Source organism: Columba livia, chromosome 8 (genome assembly GCF_036013475.1).
Source record: "Columba livia isolate bColLiv1 breed racing homer chromosome 8, bColLiv1.pat.W.v2, whole genome shotgun sequence".
NCBI lineage: Eukaryota > Metazoa > Chordata > Aves > Columbiformes > Columbidae > Columba > Columba livia.
In genome coordinates, this window is record NC_088609.1 from 29593665 (window position 1) to 29615089 (window position 21425).

The 21425-nt window shown below is 42.1% G+C and overlaps 2 protein-coding genes and 1 long non-coding RNA gene across 12 annotated transcripts in view; all 3 read left to right on the forward strand.

The window, feature by feature from the left end:
- The window catches only part of USP33 (ubiquitin specific peptidase 33), a 42784-nt gene extending 36776 nt beyond the window's left edge, over window positions 1-6008 (forward strand). For all 3 annotated transcript variants that reach the window (XM_065071251.1, XM_065071252.1, XM_065071250.1), the window contains exons 22-24: window positions 1557-1659; window positions 2428-2496; window positions 4833-6008. In XM_065071251.1, coding sequence (XP_064927323.1) covers window positions 1557-1659; window positions 2428-2496; window positions 4833-4990 — 330 coding nt within the window. In that variant the 3' untranslated portion in view covers window positions 4991-6008. The remainder of the gene's footprint in view (window positions 1-1556; window positions 1660-2427; window positions 2497-4832) is intronic.
- A 5566-nt stretch (window positions 6009-11574) lies between these two features.
- On the forward strand, window positions 11575-16097 carry LOC135580048 (uncharacterized). Its single transcript, XR_010474138.1, has 3 exons — window positions 11575-11676; window positions 12041-12153; window positions 15976-16097. It is a non-coding gene; the product is annotated as an uncharacterized LOC135580048 (long non-coding RNA).
- A 393-nt stretch (window positions 16098-16490) lies between these two features.
- ZZZ3 (zinc finger ZZ-type containing 3) overlaps window positions 16491-21425 on the forward strand; it is a 56738-nt gene continuing 51803 nt past the window's right edge. For 2 of the 8 annotated variants that reach the window (XM_065071253.1, XM_065071258.1), the window contains exon 1: window positions 17276-17483. The gene's annotated coding sequence lies outside the window, so the exon portion shown is untranslated. Of the gene's footprint in view, window positions 16605-17275; window positions 17484-17771; window positions 17833-17856; window positions 17989-21425 lie in introns of those variants that run through there. The other 6 variants (XM_065071255.1, XM_065071260.1, XM_065071254.1 and 3 more) reach the window with 4 other exon arrangements.

Genomic DNA, 21425 nt, shown 5'->3' on the forward strand with positions numbered 1-21425 from the left:
CACTTATTCATTCTGCTTTTTGACATCACCGTGACCCAAGGGGTTACCAGATGTGCATTGGTGATTCCTGTAACAAATGGCCTTTATTAAATATCTGCATACTTATATAGAATCCTTTCTTTCCTGTCACTGACAGTAATGTTCATGTGATATCTCAAATAACTGTTTATATGGCAATGTACTTAAAGAAAATATTTAATATGTTTCTTAAATTGTTTTTTTAATAGTATGGAAGCAGAGTGCAGCCACATGAGCAGTTGTTCTTTATGCGCTGCCAGTGATCTGTTCTGTGCAATCTGATAAGGCTTAGGCACAATAATAACATGCCAGCCAAAAGTTAATCCTAATCTTTATCTCTGGTTCTAATTTTTAAAATGTTGTTAGAGACATAAACATAAATAATTCAGTGTGAAGTGAATAGTATTGTAATGGATCTGTAAAATTACTGTCAAGCAGCTACTATATTTTCCATGATTTAGGGATTATGTGAGTTTAGTCCGGGTTACCACTGGTTAGCTGAGGCAACCTCATTTGCTTTAGCAATGAGTATTTTTCCACTATAACCAATGATTGTATGTGCACTGATGTGCAAGTATTTTTACTGGCTAGCAGACAGGAAATTCTGTTATCCTCTATAAAAATTGCTGAGGGAATGATGGCAAAACTTACTTTATCTCAAACCTTAAGAAGTTTTGTTGATGCTTTAGTTCATGGCTTCAAGGGGGAAGTCTAGCTGTATTATGACAGAGCTAAAAGAGAATGGCTTTAAAGGTTTAAGTGACTTTTTTGCATGTTTCTAAACAATGCTGTGAAAAGATCTAGTATCTGATAAAGAATAAAATGTTAAACTTCCTAAAACTTTAATTATAAAAAAAATGTACAGTGATAGAAACAAATTTAGTTAAATGGCAACACAGACTCTTTACTTAGCTGGTTTTTGTACTTTATAGTCACTGCCTGGCAACAGAAACTCAGAAAACAGGGGGTGACTTTTATTTTTTTTAAATTTTATAATAGTAGGAGCAAGAAATATTTTGTGTTTTTTAAACTGAAGCAAAGAAAAGTCATGAAAAGTCTCAGTGAATTAGTTCACCGTGCCTTGCTTGGAATTGTACTGGCATCTGTTCAAAGTGTTAGGGGAAAACCAAACATAGATGAAGATGCAGTTCATCACACAAAGACCCTTCCATAAAATTATGGAGCGAATATTTCAAAGCACTGTTTTTACTGTATTTTATTTTACAAAAATAAGTTTTCTGCTTGAAAGTTCAGCCTTTCACAATAATCATCCAGTAGTGTTTGATGGGGAAGAATATGTTGCTGTTTTCAGGAAAAAATAAATTCTCAAGTACAGAATAAATCCTCTTTTCATATGAAGGCAACTACTACATCAAAATCTCACCTCAGGAATTCACCAGGTTTATACTGTTCTGATGGTTCTTTAAAATGTTCTGTCATGGTGTAATATTATGCTGGTAATAATTACAGTGGTTAAAAGAATTCATTAGTTTAAAGAAAAGCAGAAAAAAAACCCCACGTATTCTTTTTCCTTTCAGCTTAATAGAGCATTCCAAGAGGAGGAATCTCCGTCAACATTTTACTGCATCAGTATGCAGTGGTTCAGAGAATGGGAAGGATTTGTAAAGGGTAAAGACAGTGGTAAGCTGTGTTCCATTTCAAAATATGGGTAATATTTCCTTTTTTGTTATCATGTAGTGGTACTGTTTAAGTAAGTTGTTTCTGCTTTGCAAAGAAGGTTGTAGGAAGAACAGATGGAGACGGCAACAAAAGCTCTTAAAACGAACATATAAGACATACGTTTTATGGGGTACAAATATAGCCAGGAACCAAACTATAGATTACAGCCAAATAATTCACAAGAATGGATAATGGGATAGTTGTAGAAAGAACGTTGGTTGTTTGTAGGGGCTTTGCTGTTAGCAGCAGCAGGAAAATTGATTGAAGTACAAGGGGGGGATGGATTTTGCCATGCAAACCAATAGATAATGCTGCAGCTTCTGGAGGAAAGATGACCTTACTGTCACAACCTAAACCCGCAGGTAACTGGCTAACAACTATAATAATATCACTTTAGTCCACTTTCGGTGCATCTAAAGTTTTGAAATGGAAATGCTGATAAAATGTTCTACAATCTTGTGAGTCTGCTCTGGGACAACTTTTCTAGGGGTAAGAATTAGGATTAATTTGTGGGTTGTGTTGCTTGAAGACTCACTGTAATCACAAATGCTTTGAAAAACCTGCTCGTAATTAAAATTCTGATTAGCTTTTAACAACTTAGAATGTACTGTTAAGGAGTACAAGAACAAGCAGTAAACAAATGAGCTATTACTCCTTTCATTTGAAAACAGAAGCTCCAACCTGCTGTTGTTCTCAGCTCTCCCATTTTTAATCTTTCTGTCACACTAGATCCTCCTGGTCCTATTGATAACGCTAAGATTGCAGTAACAAAGTGTGGAAATGCTGTGCTAAAACAAGGTAGGTGTCCAATACTGCTGCAGCTTTGAGCTCTTTATGATGTATTTGCTGAAGTTCACCAAATTTATTATGAATTGGTTTTTTTTGACCGTTACCATAAAAAGGCAATTCCTAATGAATCTCTGTGCCTGTTTTGGGGGGAGCAGCTTATTCTTAAAGAATTAATATCTGTACTATACTGATCCAAATGTAGGTGAGAGTGTAGCAGGAGGTCCAGAGTAACTTTGAAATGGTGAAAGTGTGCTTTGGCTATGTATCACTTCGTTTAATTGGGTTTTCTTAACATATAATTGGGAGATGTTTGACTTTTAGACTGTGTCATATATCTGTGTGTAGCTATTTGATTCCTGAAACCTGATTTGAACTGAGAGCTCCTTCTGACACAGGGAAATAAACCATAGTAAGTAAATGCTGTTGCTCATTCTTCTGCAAGCTATTTGCCACTGTACATTGCAAAATCTTCTCTAGTGTTCAGAGATAGGGATTTCTTTCTTATTCTTCACAGTCAGATGCTTAATACCATTTATTTGAAATTTGTAGGTACGGGGGGCAGAAATCATGTATGGGCCTGCTTTATGAAGACATTCAACTTCCTATGGATATTTAAATTCATTGTAGCTCAGCTTTAAAAAAATGAAGCATTAAGTTTAACTTTTATTTAATAACTGGATTTTTTCCCGATTTAACTTAATACCACAGCACACAGTGGACCTACTGATGGCAGTTCACTGGAGGCCACTAGGCCCTGCATAAACCTCACAAATCGTAAAATGCCAAGAGTGTATTTAAAAAAGAATGAGTTCTTGCACATATGGGTTTTGCAGTACATTTTAATGATTTAAATGCTATTGTAGAATTCAAATACAAGGTATAAAGTGCCTGACTGATGTGTAGCAAAAAAAAAAGAATCAATAATTGATAGCAGATTAGCCAGTTGTACATTTAACTTCAGCCACATTGATTCAAATTAGAACTTGGGTAGAAATGAAGTCAAATAGTCTGGGCAAATTTCTCTTAAGTCGTGAGAGAAGAGGTGGGAGCGGATAGCGTACAGTATTAGAGATTTCTGTGATCCAGTGATCCTGATTCATTGGTTCACTAAGCCTGTTCAGCTAAACCTGACTGTTAGGAGAGCTGGAATCTGGTTAAGGGAGTGAAGATCTGCTCCTGGGCCTGCAGAGATGGAGTTGGTTTTTGAGTACCTGGACCTAAATGAGTAAAACTGAGATGCAACGTCATTAGTACTGGCGTAGGATCCACGTCGTGACTTTGCATGGCTGAGTTAGTGCAGGTAAACAAACATGCAGCTCTTTGTACCCTTCCTCTTTGGAAACTACTTGTAGGTGGAGTGAGTGCAGTAGCAGACACCCCGGAGCAGCTGGTGAGGACAGAAACGGAAGGGAGTTTGGGGCAGAAGTCCCCTTGTTAAGGTGCTGCGCTTTTTTGTTCTGTTTTTGAGTAGGAGGGTGCTGAAATTAGGCTTAACAAGACAAATTAATAGTATCCAGTAAGGATATTGGGGAGAACTTGCTGTGGCATAGGTTTTTCATGAGTTGCTCAAAGAAGAGAGGGTTTCTTCAGATATAGTAGAAATGTGTCCTCTCTGCCTAGCTTGGTGTGAAGAAATCATTTCAACTGGATCAGACAAGATCCTTGTGTTAAAACCTAGAGGGGCGGTGTGCTGATGCTCCTTTGCCCCTATAAAAGGTTATGGAAAATCAGAAATGATTGCTGGATGCTGATCTGAGACAGGAGAGAGACCTCTAGCCAGAGGAACAGAATCATAAACAAAGACTTCAACCAGTGAACAGAAGGAAATCAGGCTGACCCATCAGTGCCACATACAAGGAGCATTAGTGGTTTCTCTCTGGGGTTCTGAGAATTTCACTGTGGTTCCCACATTTTTGTTCTTTACTGTCAATATTAATTTATTTGAAACGAGAATCTGGAGTCCTTGCACTTCACTGCGGAATTGATGGGACTGCATGGCCTTGCATTAATGTGAATCATTGTTTCTTGTGTACTGAGAGCTACCAGTTGTCAGCTTGATTGATGAGTATCAGATAAGGAGCTTATCGTAGAACCTTCATGTGTTTTATGCTTGGGGTGTGTTAAGTACTGGATAGTTTAGAGCAGGTAGTTTTAAGAATGGAGAAGTATAAAGTTAACACAAAACATGTCATTAGGTTTGGTAGTTGATGCAAGATAAACCCTAATCTGAATTTCTGCTTTTAAATTTGAATCTGTTCTTTTTTTTTTTTCTATCTGTCATGGACTTCAAAGGAATCATGAAGGAATTATTCTAAATAGTAATTAAAACTTCCAAATGTTTTCAGGTGCAGATTCTGGACAAATATCTGAAGAAACATGGAATTTTCTTCAGTCCATCTATGGTGGAGGTCCAGAGATAATACTGAGACCACCAGTTCCTCCAGCAGAACCCGATATTTTGCAAACAGAGGAGAAGATTGAATTAGAAACTCATGGTCTGTAGCTATTGAGAAAAAGATGAGCTTGTAAGGAATCCAACGTCCTTACAAAATGCCCAAAATATATTCCCAAAAGTTTTATTCCCTTATGTCTGATGGAGGCACAGCTCACTGGGCATTACATTAACTACAGAATAGTAAGTTGAAATATGTGTTATGTTTTGTTTCAATAGAAGCTGTTTCTCTGTTTTGGAAGGCACATGGTTTGTACATTTTAGAGTGTTTGCTAATGTAATTTCTGACTTTTTTTAAAAGTCAAAACCTGTTATATCCTTAGACTTGAAAAATGGGGACAAATTTCAGAGATGTTCAATAACCCTTCTGATTCCTGTTTGGGTTTCTGTTATCTACAAGCTTTTGCCTGTCTTAATTGCACAGTCTCGACAAGCATAGGGATGTGGGAAGTATCTTTTATGTGGATTGCAATCGGTAACAAAGAAAAAGGATGTGAATTTCCTAAACGCTCAGGAAAAAAATTCTCACTTATTTTGCACTGTAAGTATATGAAATGGGTAGTATATAACATCCAGATACTTACTGTATTTGAATGGATCAAACATTAGTGTAGCCTGAATATTGTTTTAGTCAGCAAGTGTCGTAACTTATTACCTACTAAATTTTACATCTTATTGTAGTCTTCTGTAATTCCGTAGTGTCTTTAATAGTATATGTGACAAAAAGATTTAGTCTTCTCTAGGGTAATGTTTGAGAGCATGAAGTGTGAAATGTAAAATTATTATGGACATGAGTGATATAAATTTCAGAAATTAAATTGTCTAGTCTCTTGAATTACGTTCATAAACAGTTCCATTTGAAGGACTTTATTGTATTGTTAAAAATTTTCATTGGCATGATGACCTATAATGTCAGAAGCTGGATAAAATGTATATATTGCAAAACTTTACTGAATGATTAATATTGGAATGCAGAATGGCACTTGCTCTTGGTTTTGCCTGATATTGTTACCAAATAAGCAGCATTATTCAAGGCTGGATCAATAAAAAAAGTTGAACTGTGGAAGAAGGGGGGAAAAAAGCTTTCTTAAATGTTTTTTCACTTGTTGTATCAATACAGAAACTTCTGAAGTAATGGCGTGGTACTGCGCTCACACACGTGTAACTATATTTCTTCACCACTTTATGCGATGATGTTGACAGTTTTAGCTCCAAAGGAAGGAACTGCTGATGCAACATTTTGCTGGATAACTTTATACCTAGTTTAAAATCAAACTGGTTTTGAACTTTGTAAAGCACTTAAAGCCATCCTGGATAAAGAGCCACCTGTAAGAGACCTGGAGAAAGTGTCCTTTAACCTTAAGTACTTGCCAACAGTGTGCCCAGGTGGCCAAGAAGGCCAACGGTATCCTGTCCTGTATCCAGAATAGCGTGGCCAGCAGGACAAGGGCAGTGATCCTTCCCCTGTACTCTGCACTGGTGAGGCCACACCTGGAGTGTTGTGTTCAGTTCTGGGCCCCTCAGTTCAGGAAAGACATTGAAGTGCTGGAGCGGGTCCAGAGAAGAGCAACACGACTGGTGAAGGGACTTGAACACAAGCCCTATGGGGAGAGGCTGAGGGAGCTGGGCTTGTTTAGTCTGGAGAAGAGGAGGCTTAGAGGTGAGCTCAGCACTCCCTAGAACTACCTGAAGGGCAGTTCTAGCCAGGTGGGGATTGGTCTCTTCTCCCAGGCAGTCAGCAATAGGACAAGGGGGCATGGGCTTAAACTCTACCAGGGGAAATTTAGGCTGGATATTAGAAAGTAATTCTTTACAGAGAGAGTGGTCAGGCATTGGAATGGCTGCCCAGGGAGGTGCTGGACTCACCGGCCCTGGAGGTTTTTAAACTGAGATTGAACATGGCACTTAGTGCCATGATCTAGTAAACGGACTGGAGTTGGACCAAGGGTTGGACTTGATGATCTCTGAGGGCTTTTCTAACCCAGTCGATTCTGTGATTCTAATGTGCCATGTAGGAGTCAGTTCTTAAATCTCAGTGTTTTCCTCAGCCTACGTGAGAAGAACCAAAGCTAAAAACACAGCAGTGTAAGTAAGAGGGGTGAATGTACAGCAGTGTGAAGCCGATGATTATATGGCTGGTACTGGATTGCAAGTAACTCTTGGTCAGCCTGTTATGTTTCTGAACTCATATGTAGGTGTTGCTTAAATTCTGGAGGAGGTCATGGGATGTGGGCAGCTGAGAAGCCTTGTGCATGTACACAGGTGTAAAGGTAGGGAAACTGTGAGCAGAGACTTGTAATGTTACCTGTGTGTGGACAAGGTAAACAAACACATGGGTTACTACTATGGACTTGTCTTACTGATTGAGGTAAAGTTAACTTGCTTACGAAAAGTCAAGAATAACATTTAAGCTATTCTTAAGGTTCCCTAAAATACTAACACTAAATAACAACAGAGAGGTCTGCATACTGTAGGAAGAACTTTTCGTACATGACGTTCTTAGTTGGAAAATGGGGAAATATTTTCTTGGTGAAATCACTATATGGTGATCAGGGTTAACAATTTACTCAATGTTTTCATTAATAACATGGATGGTGGAACAGACTGTTCCTGTAAAACTTGAAAGAGAAAAATGGATTGAGTGTTAGGGACATGATCTTGTCGGGGAATGAAGCAGTTCTGTGCTATGTATTCTGGGTATTACAGCAGATCAGACAAAGAGTTAAAATCCAGTTATACCAAACCAAAACCTTTTCTGGGTAATAGTAACAAAAGCATCAGATGTGAGGCACAGGAGGTAATTATTCTGCTCTACTTGGTGCTGTGCTTGTTGCGAGACCTCATCTGTACTGTGCCCAATTGTGAGTGCTATATGGTGATAAATACAAGTTGGGAGAGGTCATTTCAGAGAAGAGCAATGAGACTCAGTGTTGAAAAATGAAGTTGTTCTCTTGCTTAAAAGAATGCTGAAGATGCAAGATTTCCCATGTGGAAGTAATTGCTGGATAATACTCAATAATTTTTTCCTAGATGAATAGGAATACTTGCCTCAGCTTTAGAAATGGTGGCTTGTGCTGGGTTTAGGTAGCCTATTAGAAATCTGGCAGATTTGTCAGTCTTTTCCATTGGGTGTCTGAGAATCCATAGGCAAACATAATTGTAAACTGTGATGCACATAGATCAGTAACAAGACAACTTCAAACTAGCAGAGTTTGTGAAATGCCTCTGTCACCATGGTCAAGGCATCTTCACACTACAGCTGTTTGTCATGCTTTTCAAAACCAAAAACCCTGAGTTTGCAGAGATGAAATGGATGCATTTGTGTTCGAGACAGACAGTTCCAAAGGCGTGACTGTCTTGCTTTTAGCCCTTTGAAAGCCCTACAAAGGATATTATGCCACAGAAATGGAAGTAGCGTTTTAAAGTGAGACGACGTGGGAGAACTCCAGATGGATGCTTGTGTACGCTGGAGGGAAGGCAGCACTGCAGAGTGGAGGTGAAGGAGAAGCCTGGCCTGTGAATCGCTGTCTGATTGGCAGCAAAGAAAGAATGCAGCTCAGGAAGGGGCTGTGGAAATTCTTCTTTTTCCATAAGCCTTTCACCAGACTATTTGGATTCTTTGTTCATTTGTTTCCAGTTGAGGAAACAGCGCTGTGTTTGGGTGCCAGGGAAGCTGTCATTTCAAGAAGGGAAAAATTCAGTGCAGTCCATATTTTAGGCCTAGGAATCTAGATTTGAGCTGTTAAAAGCCTGCTGTTTAGTCTGCTAACTTTAATCTGTTCTTCTAGAGGAACTGCATGGGGGGTGTGGGGAACTTATTAGCTCGAAGCTTGACTTTTTTCTACATTTTTGAAGTTTTTTTGCAAGTAGTATATCTAATTGTTCATCTGAGCCCCCAGCATTGCAGGGAGTGCTTCTGATAATACGGGATGTAGCTAAGTGGTGTAATTGGAGGGAAAAATATTGGCAGAAGAGCTGTTGAATTGCTTAGTAGTAAAAGAAGGCACTTTTCTAATATGCTTCAGGGCTGAGAGCTAAGTAGTCTGCTTGCTTAGTAACACAATACAAATGACCTGCTCGTTAGCTGTAAAATTATCCTGTGTTACACTTTTACAGACTTAAAGGCCAGTCTCTTCTTTCCTATGACTGCAATATTAGGAAATCAAGGAAGTTCTAAAGACAATTCTGTGATGCAAGTTCATTGTTTAACTTGAGTAGTCCAGAAAGCTGTTTCTGCAAGTATACTTTAAATTAGTCCTGTGTCTAGGGATAGACATGGAGAAGATAGATAGATATAAATGCACATAATCTATTTCTCCAGTCTCTTAATTGAACTGTGACTAGAGGCACTACAGTAATTATTTTTGGTTCCACGTTGGAATAGCAATCTTGAGTAGACGCATCCAATAAAGGCTGGGTTTTGTTTTCAGATAGATAAATGGTGCTCAGTTGACTGCCAAAATGGGTGTCAGCCTTCCCATCGGTGGTGGCCTGAAAGTTTGCTTGGCATGTTAGAGCTGTATCAAGATATGATGGAAAAGAGCAAAAGCTATTTTTATTCATATCAGACAAATTCAGAACTGATTTGATAGCACTGCATATTTTGAATACTCATCAGTCAGCTGTTGAGCTGCCTGAATGCATCAAAAACATGTTTTAAGGTGTCCTCTAGTATCTATTAGACAAAAACTGCTCTCTGTGTTGAGACACACAAACCTGCCCAATCTGAATTCAAGGGAGAACAGCCACACCCGTTGTTGCCACATGTCCCTAACAGGGCTAACAAGATCTTTCGTTTGAATTTTACTGCTCTGTCTACATACCACACTACGACTTGCAAACCTACTGTGTGCAGCTGGGTCAATGGAAGCTAATTTATTTAGGGGTTTGTATTTAATTAATCTGTTTCTTCTCCCTGACAGGATCATATTTGCTGTGGAAGTTCTAGTCTGACTGAGCTATCAAAGCAGAGATGTCAGAAGATTGGAGCTGACAAGTGTGTCAGTCCCTACACTGGAGGCCAGATAATGTACTCAGGAATCTGTCCTTCCAGTAGAGTGCAACAATCAGTGACATCTGAAAGAATTTATATTTAGAGCCTTTTGTACATTTGTGTGGTCGTGTATTTTGGAAGCCCCTGAGCAGGGGAATTTCATGTATCTGTTGAGTTAGCAGTACGTCCCACTGACATGTGCTATGCTAATGCATGATGGAAAAATCCTGCTGCTCAGATTCAAAACTCATAGTGACTGGCTTTTTCTAACGTAAGATACCATAGGGGGTTTTTTTAAAAGACAAGAAGTTTATCTTAAGTTACTATTATAGGCATTTATATATGATATTTATAATGATACTACTGATGTGATTTTTTTTGATTGATAGTTTATCCTGATATTCATCATACAAGTTCATTTGGAAAAGTAAACCTGAGGTTTGGAAAATTTACAGGAAAACTTAACAGATTATCCGCTTAAAGAGGCAAGTGGCTTCTTCATATTTGCTGTAGAACTATTTTATACTGAACTAAGAAATTTCTGTTCCATTTATTCCTTTTGAATTCCCTACATACATCTGGCTTAGTGCAGTCTAAGCAGTTTTCTCACTGAAAACCTTTCAGCTCTTCATTTTGCCCAGGAAATGAGTAAAACAACTAGGCTTTTTAATTCTTCCAAACAGATGGCTTTTCTGGCTTCTCTCTATACTTAAGCCATCCAGAGCTGACAATTAGTAGCAGGAAGCAAAATAAGAGTTCTAGATTTCTGAAGTGTCACAAAGACAGACAAATCACTTTCAGTGTTATTATCTGGTTGCAAACAAACTTGGTTTATATTAGACTTCAAAATCGTAGCAGATTAGGAAATAGCCTGCCTCACCAAAAAATTGTGAAAGGGCTATTGTCCCTAACAGTGAAAAGTATAACTTGTTTTCTGGAATATATTCTATAATATATATATGTAGCTGTTAAAAACGTGTGACTTATCTTAAATTCAGAATAGCTTTAGCTTAGCTTCCAACCATTCAACAAGGTGACAAGGCTGTTTCTCCATAAAAAGCAGTGCCACACAGTAAGATAAAACATCATCTGTTTATAATACATTTAATGTTACAGATGTTTGCTTGCAATACAAAATATTCCTCTCTTCTAAATGTGTGTCAGCTGAGACATGCAGCTAGAGAAAGAAGATCCATTTGTGAGAAACATTTCGCTGATGTCTGACAGGTTTTATGGATTGTTAATGATACTAGATGCCACATCACTTGATGACAAGTCTCCTTCTAAGGGTCATAGATGGGTATATGTGTAAACGTAAGGAAATGCAGTAGGAACTTTATCACTCAAATACGGTGTTTTTAAGATGAATAAGCAAGAAATTTCATTTTCTGACTTGTTGAAGAGTTGATTAAGCTAAAAGGGTAACATACAAGTTCTGGTTATTGAAATGAGTGGACATGAGGAAATACAGTTGACACTTGACTTACCGATTATATCCTATTATGAAATGTCAGTAAAAATTAAAGTTGGGATAATAGGAATACACTGGTTATACACTTCCAACTCAGGGCATTCCATGATTCTATTTATACAGTTTTGATATGCCTTTATGCTATACTGATGAATCACTTATTTTGCTTAGTAGTTAATTTGTTCAGCAGCACAGGAGGTGCGAAAATAAAGCAGTCACCATCCACAAAATGTTTTCATAATATAAATGAAGTTGAGAAGATTTCATTTCCAGGTATGTTCCTCCTATTTCACTTGGAACTCAAAAAGAACTTACTATACATAAAGAACTTTATTAAGATACATTTTTGGAATAACTTGCCACATGAGAAAGTAAATCTTAAAATACTTTGAGAAGAATAAAGAGGGCAGAGGAGATGAAGCATTTGATTCTTATAAGTAAGAAAAAGTTTTGCTCAAAGTAAATTGTCAGCTGTCAAAAAGGAAAAATAGCAACTGTTGTCTTGTATCTCACAGGACGATGCCAAGACCCTTTCCTTTTCGTTGTTCGTTAATAGTTTTGCCCAGAAATGAATATTTTTCTAGGGGACTAATTTTGTTCTGTCCTGTATGTTTTTTAATGTGCATGCTAAAACAAGACGTCCTGGTTACCGTGGTGATATGTGGCTTCCTCCCCACCCCTCCGGGTGTCTGTTAAAATGCCAAACCCAAACGAAGAGAGATCCAGCACTTGCTCATGCTGTGAATGCAGGTTTGTTTCCAGCGATGCGCACGCCTTCTCTTTAGGACCAGAAGTAAGATTACTTGGAGATTTTCAGCTATAGAAACAGAAATGCACTTATATATCTCAAAATGATACTTGACTGGGAGTTTAACAATATTTTCAATTAAATTTCTAGTCTAGTACTGAGGTTTTTGTATTTCGACCGACTTTACAATTTAACCGTAGAAGCAAGAAATAAGACATGTATTTAGCTATGAACTCTTATTTGGTGTCTTAGCTTCTGAATAGTTTCCCGTAGGGAAATGTACTCTCTTACCTTGTTTTTTTGTAGCATAATTAATTAGCTTTCCAACCAAGCCGGGCAGTCACGGTCATTTGTCTCTTTAACTAGATAGTAGCAATCTGAACTTCATGTGTGACCTTGACTTTGCACACTCAAGTGCAGGGGCCCATCTTCCTGGGCCCTTTTCTGTAGATACTGCAAAAGATAGAGGTAATGGAGGCACTTGCTGGGATTCTGCTCTGCAAGCGTCCTTCAGATGATGTTAAGCTTCCTGATCGCACTGTTAACCTAAATCTGAAAAGTGCCTACGCTCCACTTTAGATTTGAGCCCTGAACAGGGATCTCTCCTTTTAAACCCATCAGCAGTGCTGGTATCTATTTCTGTGTGGTGGCGATTAGGTTTAAATAAAAATTCAGTCTTTCATATCCTGTATGGAAGGGCCCTAATCACAGGCTACGCTTGTCTTTAAAACACTTTTCAGTTTGGAACAAAAAAATGTGTGTAAAGGTTAGGCAGAAATGTGCTGGGTCTCTTTGTTTGTTAATTTGACTTAGACACCTACATCTTAAATTTCTGTGGGTTTATTTTTTTTGTTTCCATTGAACATACTAAACACTGTTCAGTTTGAGTAACAATAGAGCCCTGTATTGTGGTCTTGGACCTGATGGAATATGCAAGGCAGTCAGGACAGTAACAGGGATATTCCGTGACCTGACACATCTTTAGGTAGGTTGGACATAACTGAAAGTATTAATGCAGAACCACTAATACCTGAGAGTGCTCTATCTCTATACATGTATCAAAGGAATGTTTCTAAAGGAGAGAGGAAAGAGAAAACTGATTGTCTGGGCAGGTATTCATGACATCTGTTTTGAAATATAAAACCTCACTCTTGAGCATTAAAAAGTAAGTAGAATATATTCTGAAAAACAAGGAGCTTCCTTCTTGCTATACTGTTTTTATGTTTAATGAGTTCCAATCTGGAATATTTTTTTAATAATGCACTACAGTCTAGCTATCATTTCATATCTACCTGACTTTGAAGCCTCTACTGAAATTTGTAAAAGCCATGTAAATGGATACCTCATGAGGAAGGAGTGGTTATACATTGCACTGACTATAGCCTAATGAACTTAATTATTACAAATAAATACCAGATCTCAACTGCAAATTTTTAGACCAATTGGGGTTAGATTGCCCCTACTTTAAATATATGGGCATAAAATGGGAATAAACTAATAACTTCCTGTGTTTCGGCAGAAAATGGTCTTAACACTGTTAAAAATGTGTTGGTTTTCGTTTGGGTTTTTTTTGTTTTGGTTTGTTTGTTTTTTTAGCTCAGTTTTTTATGCTGTTTCTTTTTTTCTTTTAGAAATATGTAAATACAAAATCCAAAGGCCACCCCTAAAGTACCTATGAAAAAAGTTATTGAGATGGTAAAGTAATTAATGCAGAGACTTCTGAGTGTTTGCTAAGCCAACTCCCATCCAGTCCAGGGCTGTTCGTTGGCTTTGGGCTGTTCTGTGGGAATTGGCCCTCCTGAACATAAGCTGGCTTGAGACAAACTCTGCTCTTGGCCAGGACTCACTGTGCAGCCACCCGAGTAATTCCACACAACGAGCCAGTCCTACAGAGCTGCCCTTGAGTCAGAACAAATAAGCTTGAGCTGAATTCTGGAGATAAATGCAGCTGTAATCTTCCTCATCCTGCATGCCCTTTTGAAGACCCAGTGTAGATCTCGAGCTGTAACCAAGAACATAAGCCCTGTTTTAACTGCAGCGTTGGGTAGCGAGCAGGATTAGCTGGCTAATGCTGTTCTTGGGGCATGGCTGGTGTAAAGAGACCACAGCAGCTGTCACAGAACTAACCCAGATGACCTTAGGAACAACTTCTCAATTGTGCTGCGTTGTGAAGAGTGAACTTTGCTTATCTTTTGTTAGGAAAAAAATCACATTTAATTTGCCCTAATAATAGGAGAAGTAATTACACTATTTCATGGGTTCAGATAGGTAGAAATAGAACAGCTTCATCAACGCTGGCCATTGTGGTCCTAGGCAGTTCTCTATGCACAAACATGAGCTGAGGTTTCAGTGATGTGGAGGGATATAAAACATCTCAGCTGCTGATTTTGTAGAAGGTACTGACTTGGGGGCTGATGTGGTATTTTTTAGCTTGTCCCATTGTAACATGCTTGGAAGCTGACATTGACACCATTTTCCCTTGATCAGAATAGTGGTGGGGGTTCTTTTGTTGTTCTTTGGTTTTACTACCAACATTGATACCAGACAAATTGTTCTTGCCCTATAAATGAGTAATACTCAAGGCTGCCCATACAAATGTAGCTACCAATTATTGATACAAGATAGATGCTGCAGCACAGAGGAAACTGCAGCCACAGGACTTGGGAATGTGAAGTCGTTTGAGCAGGGTACGTGAAGAGCAAGGGAGATTGGAAGTGAAAATGTATTGGAGACAGCAATGTGCTGCTAGGCAGGAGCATGTTCCTGTAGACTTGGCAGTTATTGAAAAGCTGCTGTAGGATACTGTGGAGAAGGAGCTGCAGGAGTGGAAGGAAGAGATTTCAAACTGTGCGGACAGAGTGGATGTGCAGCCCCAGACAGCTTCAAACTTCTCCAGGTTGAAATGCAAATTCTCTTGGGTGGAGTTCTCAGTGAACCTGCTTGATCTCAGTCCTTACTACACAGGGTCTGCATTTTTCTTCTTTGCATATTGTTAATTTTCCTCTGGAAAGTTAGCTGAGCCAAACTAAACTACCCTGTAGAGAGACAATGGCTGGATTCCATCCAGGGCAAAGCAGGGGGTATGTAGAGGTGGGGCGGGAGCATGGGGAATGTCCCTTTCATTAGCAGCAACCATCACCTGGAACATCACACCATTAGCACCAGTTGCTCTTTGCTATCACCCCATCACTAGATGTTGCTGCTTCTTGGGCAAGATGGCAGACCATGTTCAAGTCCTCCTCAGTGAATTCAAAGCAAATCCTGGTGTAGGGTGTGGTTAGACAATACAGTTCAACGGGTTTAATCCTGTTGCCAAAAAGTTACTGCTGCCAAGAGGATTGTCTGGTTCCTCCCCTCTGCTGGCAACTCTCTCATGCCAGCCTCTCCTGCTGACTCTTTTGTTGTTCTCCACGGTGAGCCAACGCGGTTTGTTCCCTAGCTGAAAACAAACACCAGAAACAGGAAATGTTTCTTGGTGGTTTAGGAAGTCCAGCTGGTTCACCGTATGTGTAGATGAGCACCAGAGTGGGCAGCGGGAAAGCCCGTGGGGCCACGAAGGTCCTGTGTGGGTCACGGCAGCTCAGCCGCCCCCTCAACAGCCGTGGGAATTTGGGCGAGGGGGAAATAAAATCAATTTTGCACTGAAACAGCTGAGAACTTTCAGTTCTCCTGTGAAAGCACTAGAACTGTTCTGAAATGCAGTATCTTTAGCCACTGCAGCTGTTCAGCTAAGTGATGATATCTCTAAATGGATGGCAATTCACAACATTTTAGTACTTACAGGTGCTCCTGCAATAATGCAAAAAGCTCCATTCCTCTTTCAGATTTCGGCACACAGATGGGAAGACTGCATGAGAACAGTGGCATAGCTACAACGAGAAAACAAACAAACAAACCCCAAAAAACCCAAACTTCCTTCTCTCCCCTGTAGGATTTCAGTTGTTTTTAATGTGATCACAGGAGAAGACTTCCAAGTCAGCAAGAAAGTGAGAACTGCTTGGGAAAGTGGAAAAGCTGCTGAGGTTTTTCTGCAGACTCTGGCATTGCAGAATGAGTGTATGACTAGACTTGTAATTTGGGCAATTAGGATTTTATTAAATCTACGTTCTTCACAAAAGTATCAGTCAGTTGAATTACCATGCAGTAACTACTTTTTAAAGCAATTGAAAATAGTCTTCAGTACTTAGCCTTCTGTTACAGAAAACTGTTTTAGTTGAGGATTTTCTAGCAATTTGGAAAGTTAATTGTTCTTAATTGAGCGGTTCTAGAATTTCATTAGTATTTAACAGGAAACTTGAGTCTTTTGTGTTTCTTGGCTGCACAAAGCTCTTGCAGATGCATTCTAACCGTGGTGTATCAGGAAAAACACACCAAGCAGTTACAAAGATAGTAAGAGCGGCACAGTACTTCCTCTCCCTCCATAGCACAGAAATAAATCCAAGCAGCCTGTGTGGTAAGTAGTAACTCTTGCTGATCACATACACATTAGCAGAGACGGGTACCAAAAATACGGTATTTGAAAGCACGGCTGGTTCGTTTTTAGGTAGGGGCTGGAGTGCCCGGCAGTGCCTGTTCCTGAGGCACTGCCTGAACCGAGAACGGCAGGAGCGAGCTCTGGAAATTGTCCAGGAGCCGCGAACGCAACAGCCCCGCTTCGGGGGCAGAAGCCTGGCTGTTGGGGCAGGCGGCACTTCCAGGGGCAGGAACTGCCTCGTCCGGCCCGGGAGGCAGCACCTCCAGCCGGCAGGACGCTGCTGCCCCTTCTCGTTCCCACCCGCAGCGAACCCGCAAGTCACCCGGCTTCGGCCGGCTCCCAGCGCGGCTCGGCGCCGGAGCAGCCCGCCGGGGGGCGCGGCAGAAGGGACGGCCGCGGCGCTGCCCGGCCGGGCGGGAGCATCCACAGCCGCCGGCCGAGGACGCGGAGCTCCGCTCCTCAGGGCGCCCCGCCAGACACCTGCCCCAGCGCACGGGGGCACGGCCCGCCCGCCCCCCCGCGCAGGGCCGGCCCTCCCCGCGGGGCACGCCCGAGCGCGGCGCCGCTCCGCTCCGCTCCCTCCCCCGCCCGGGGGCAGCGGGCCGCCCCCCGGCCGTTGGCCGCGGCGGCCGGCAGGCCTGGCCGGGCGCCTCCGCCCTCTGCCAGCAGGCGGAGCTGCAGGGAGCGGGTCCCCGCCGCAGCGGCTGGAGGGGGAGGGGAAGGAAGCGGAAGGAGCCGCCGCCGCGCTGAGGGGAGCAGGCGCTGTGCGGAGCCGCCGCTGCCTGGTGCGGGCGGCACGGAGGGAGCGAGCCGCTCACGGGGCTGCGCGGGCCGGCCGCGCCGAGGAGCGGGCGCCAGGTGAGGGCTCGGGCCCGGGCGTGGGCCCGGCCCCGGGGGAAGGGGGACCCGGATGGCGCCGAGTTCGGAACCCGCGAGGGGAGGGGGAAGGAGGGAAGGGAGGAGGAGGAGGAGGGAGCGAGCGGGGGGAAGCCCCCACGTGACCAGCGCGTGCGGGGAGGAGGTGGCGGCTCGCGCGCCTTGTTCGAATCAGCTGCTCCGCAGCGGCGCCTCGTGCGCGTGCGCGGCGGCCCCGCCTCCCCCGTCCCCCCCCCCCCCCTCCCCAAGCGTTACGTGTGTGTCCGTGCGCGCGCCTGCTCGACACCGCGGGAACGGCGACACGTGCGCGGCGCCGCGGCCGCCATGTTGGGTCCGAGCTGAGCGCGGGCGGTGCGCGTGCGCGCGCGCGGGGCCGGGCCGGGTCGCGGGGAAGGCGCGCGGAGGGGTGAGGAAATCTCGCGAGGTCACGCGGCCCCTGCGGGAGCGGGCAGGCTGCGGGATGGCGGCGCGGCGCTGGGCGTGCTGGGTAATGGTAACGGGGGCCCGGGGGCGGGGACCCTGGGACCTGCCTCCTCCCCGCATCGCGCCCCGGGCCACACGGGGAGCGGGGCGGGGTTGGGCGCCCCGGGGAAGCGCGACTGGCTCCGCTCCGTCCCGTTCCCTCCTCCCCCCGCCCCGGCCCTGCCCCGCTTCACCTCAGCTCACCTCACGCCCGCCCCTCGCAGCGCACGGGCCGCGCCAGCCCCCCCCCGGGCCGGCTCTCCGGAGCGGCGCGGGCTGCGGGCCGGCGCCCAGCGCTCTGCGCCTCTCCCCCGCGGCCGCGCCGCCCGTGCCCCCGGGCCCTCCAGCCACGGGAGCCGGCGCCGAGCCCCGCACGGCCCGCTGGTGCCCCCCGGTTGTCCCCGCCCGCGGGACGGGCCGCCCGAGCGCACAGCGCTGGCTTGGCCGTGCCTCTGGTTGCTGCCTCAGTCTGGGGCAACATCCACGGGTCCTTTGGCCCTTCCTCGACCAACGTGCAGCCCTGGGCCGTGCCCTGGTCCCCCACAAGCACTTCATGGTGGTTTTGCTGCCTGGGGTCGCTTTCCACACCTGTCCCGTGCTGCGGCTTCTGTACTCAATGAGGCTCCTGCTGTTGAACCCAGAGTGCTCCAGCCCTGTAGGAATGCTGATGTTTGAGGATGCGGGGGGCTGAAAGGAGAGACACTTAACATCACAAATTTTGTCTCTCTTGAGGCTGTGATGTATGACCCATTATATCCCAAACTTGTAAAATACACTTGTTTTCTCTTGTGTTTGGAAAAAATAATTCCAGTAGTATACAAACTTCCCAGCTCAGCAATATCCCCTTTGTCTCCTAGTCCTGATCTCTCTGAAGGGAGAGCATATGGTTCTGTTGCTTCCTTATGGTGTCTTGTGTTCCACTCCTGATTATCTAGGAGTGCTGGCAGTTTTTGTAGTATAACTCTTCAGTTTACTAATCTAGTTTTTAGGCTGCCACATAACCAATACTATTTTTCTTTGTAAAAGACTGTGTTCTTTAGGCTTTGGTGTTCCAGGCTTGATTTTGGAAATAAGCTTGCAGTCGTTATTAAAGAAATTATAGTAGCTCTTCGGTGTTTGTACATATATTTGCAAGTTTTCCATTGATGTTGTCATTATTACTGTACTAATAACATAGTGATTGTTTACTGAGGTTTTTAAGGTGAAGCTCTAAGTGTATTCTGTATTTCGTATTAAATACTAACTTGCACAGCCTTTTCAGAATATGCTTTTTGGTTGTATTTGTGTCATGTGGTTAGATATTATGCTTTCCCCTACCTCCTAGCTGCTACAAGGATTGGTGATCCAGTAAGGACTGGTAGATTTGAGGCTAGCAACATTTGATTATTTTCATAAGCAAGTATAACTTCTCAGAAAATAAGTTGACAGGTTACTTTTGCAGTTTGTTTTCAAGTATCTTATAATCTTATTGTACTGTCATTCTGATTAATAACACTATATTTGCTTAATGAGAAGTGGAAAAAAGTTTAAGGGAAAAAAAATAAGGGTGTGTTTTAAACAGTAGGGGAGAAAAATGCAGTCCTTTTAAAGTAAAGATTGTGTGGTAAAATGTTTAAAAAAAATGGCTATCAGGTGAAATTTTCACCCAAGTGAAGTCACTCGTGAAACTCCCATTGCCTTAGAAGAGGTTAGCATCAGTAATTTACTTTAACATGTGACTTCTGGCAAGTCGTTCGGAACCTGAACAACTTTGGTTGCAGGCTTTCTCAAGTGCTGTCGTGTTTATTTCATCAAAACATTCTGTCTTGGATTTACAGCAAGGTTTTTGTGAAGGACTGTTCTACAGTACAACCCCGTGTGTCAGTAAGGAGCAGCAGTTATGACCTTAAATTGAAATACTGTTGATAATTTATGCGTCTAGTTATTTAGTCCAAGATAGGTAGTTGTTGCACTTCTCAGTTGCACCACTATTAACTGAATTTTCCTTTGCATTGCTTACCGCAGGTATATAAATACCAAGAGATATGTGGTATTAAATAGTTTAGCTACTAAGCTATTTAGTCATGAAGTTCAATCATATGTTTTGTGTCATAATTTTTAACATTTTTTGAAAAAGAGAAATAGCAAATAGGATCTTTGGGCTCAGTGGTATTACATGTTTAATGTGCAAAAGTAACTAGGTCTCTGTTTCACAAAATTTCGGAGTGTATGGGCCTCTGTTCTACAGCTGAACAGCACATGACTCCTGTTATTTATCAGTGTTTCTAATGTACTTGTGTAGTGAGATTCTAGTCTGCTGTCCGTAGTCTCATAGAGAATGAAAGCTTCACTTTTCCTGTATTTTCAAGAGACTTAAGGATTTTTTTTCTAGTTCTTCCAGATCATTCTAAGTGCTTTGGGTAGGTTGACTTCTGGTCAGTAAGAGTTGTGTGGTGGATACAAGGTGATAAGACTTTACTCTGCGCTTTTACCACCTTGTTCGATATGGAAAATAAGAAGTATTTTCTTAATGTTTCTAAAAGTACTTGGGAAGTTGGAGCAGAAGTCCTTGCAGTCAGTCTTACTTGTGGGTTTTTGTTGGTTTTTAAATTAGTCTGTCGTATTTGAAAAACTCTCTTTGAAGTCTTCAGGACTATTATACTGGGGTTTGCTTTGTTTTGGTTTTCCCCAAAATGGAAGTCTGTGCATTGTGTGGGAACTGATGATACACGTCTATCCAGTCATAACCAGGTTTGCAAGAGATAAGTTATTTTTCAAGTACTCAACGCTTGCTTATATCCATAGATTTACATTGCATATACAGTTTTAGGAATACAGTACTGTTAAGACCTCTTGCTTCCTTTCTTTAGGGTTGTTTTAAATGTACTTAGATTATTCCAGACAGATACTTGCAGAACTTCTCCTTAAAAGCCTTGAACAAGAAAAAATCTGCCACATCTGTAGGTGGGAGTGAAGTTGCAGAAAGTGAGAAACTTTCTCACTTATGTAGTGAGGAAGTTTGGGTTTTTTTAGTCTCCAAATTAAGTGTTTTTTGCTGGAAATCAAGCTGATGATTCTAAGAACTTGCCTTCAGTAGACTTTACACTCTAACAGTTAAGTGTATATTAGTGTTCTATTAGTTGTAAGAACATTGTAAATGCGGTTTTTGCTTCAAGAACTGCCTTGGTTGTAGAAGAGCAGTCATGAGAGTTTGTTTTAGTTTTGTGAAGACCTTCTTTCTGTTTGAGTAACTCATAAAACACTTAAGAAATGCAGAGCTGAACATTAAATAGTGTGTTCTCTTATTGGGCACTGTTTTTCAAACAAAAAGACTTTTCAAAAGGTTCTCTGATTAGGTGCCGCTTGTAATCAAAACCCTCGGGTTTGTTTTTGTAGCATCATAGATCGATAACTTGTACAGTTTGCATTCAAAATTTGTGTATTAGTTAGAAGTATGCATTTAAGTACTTTCCCTTAGACAGA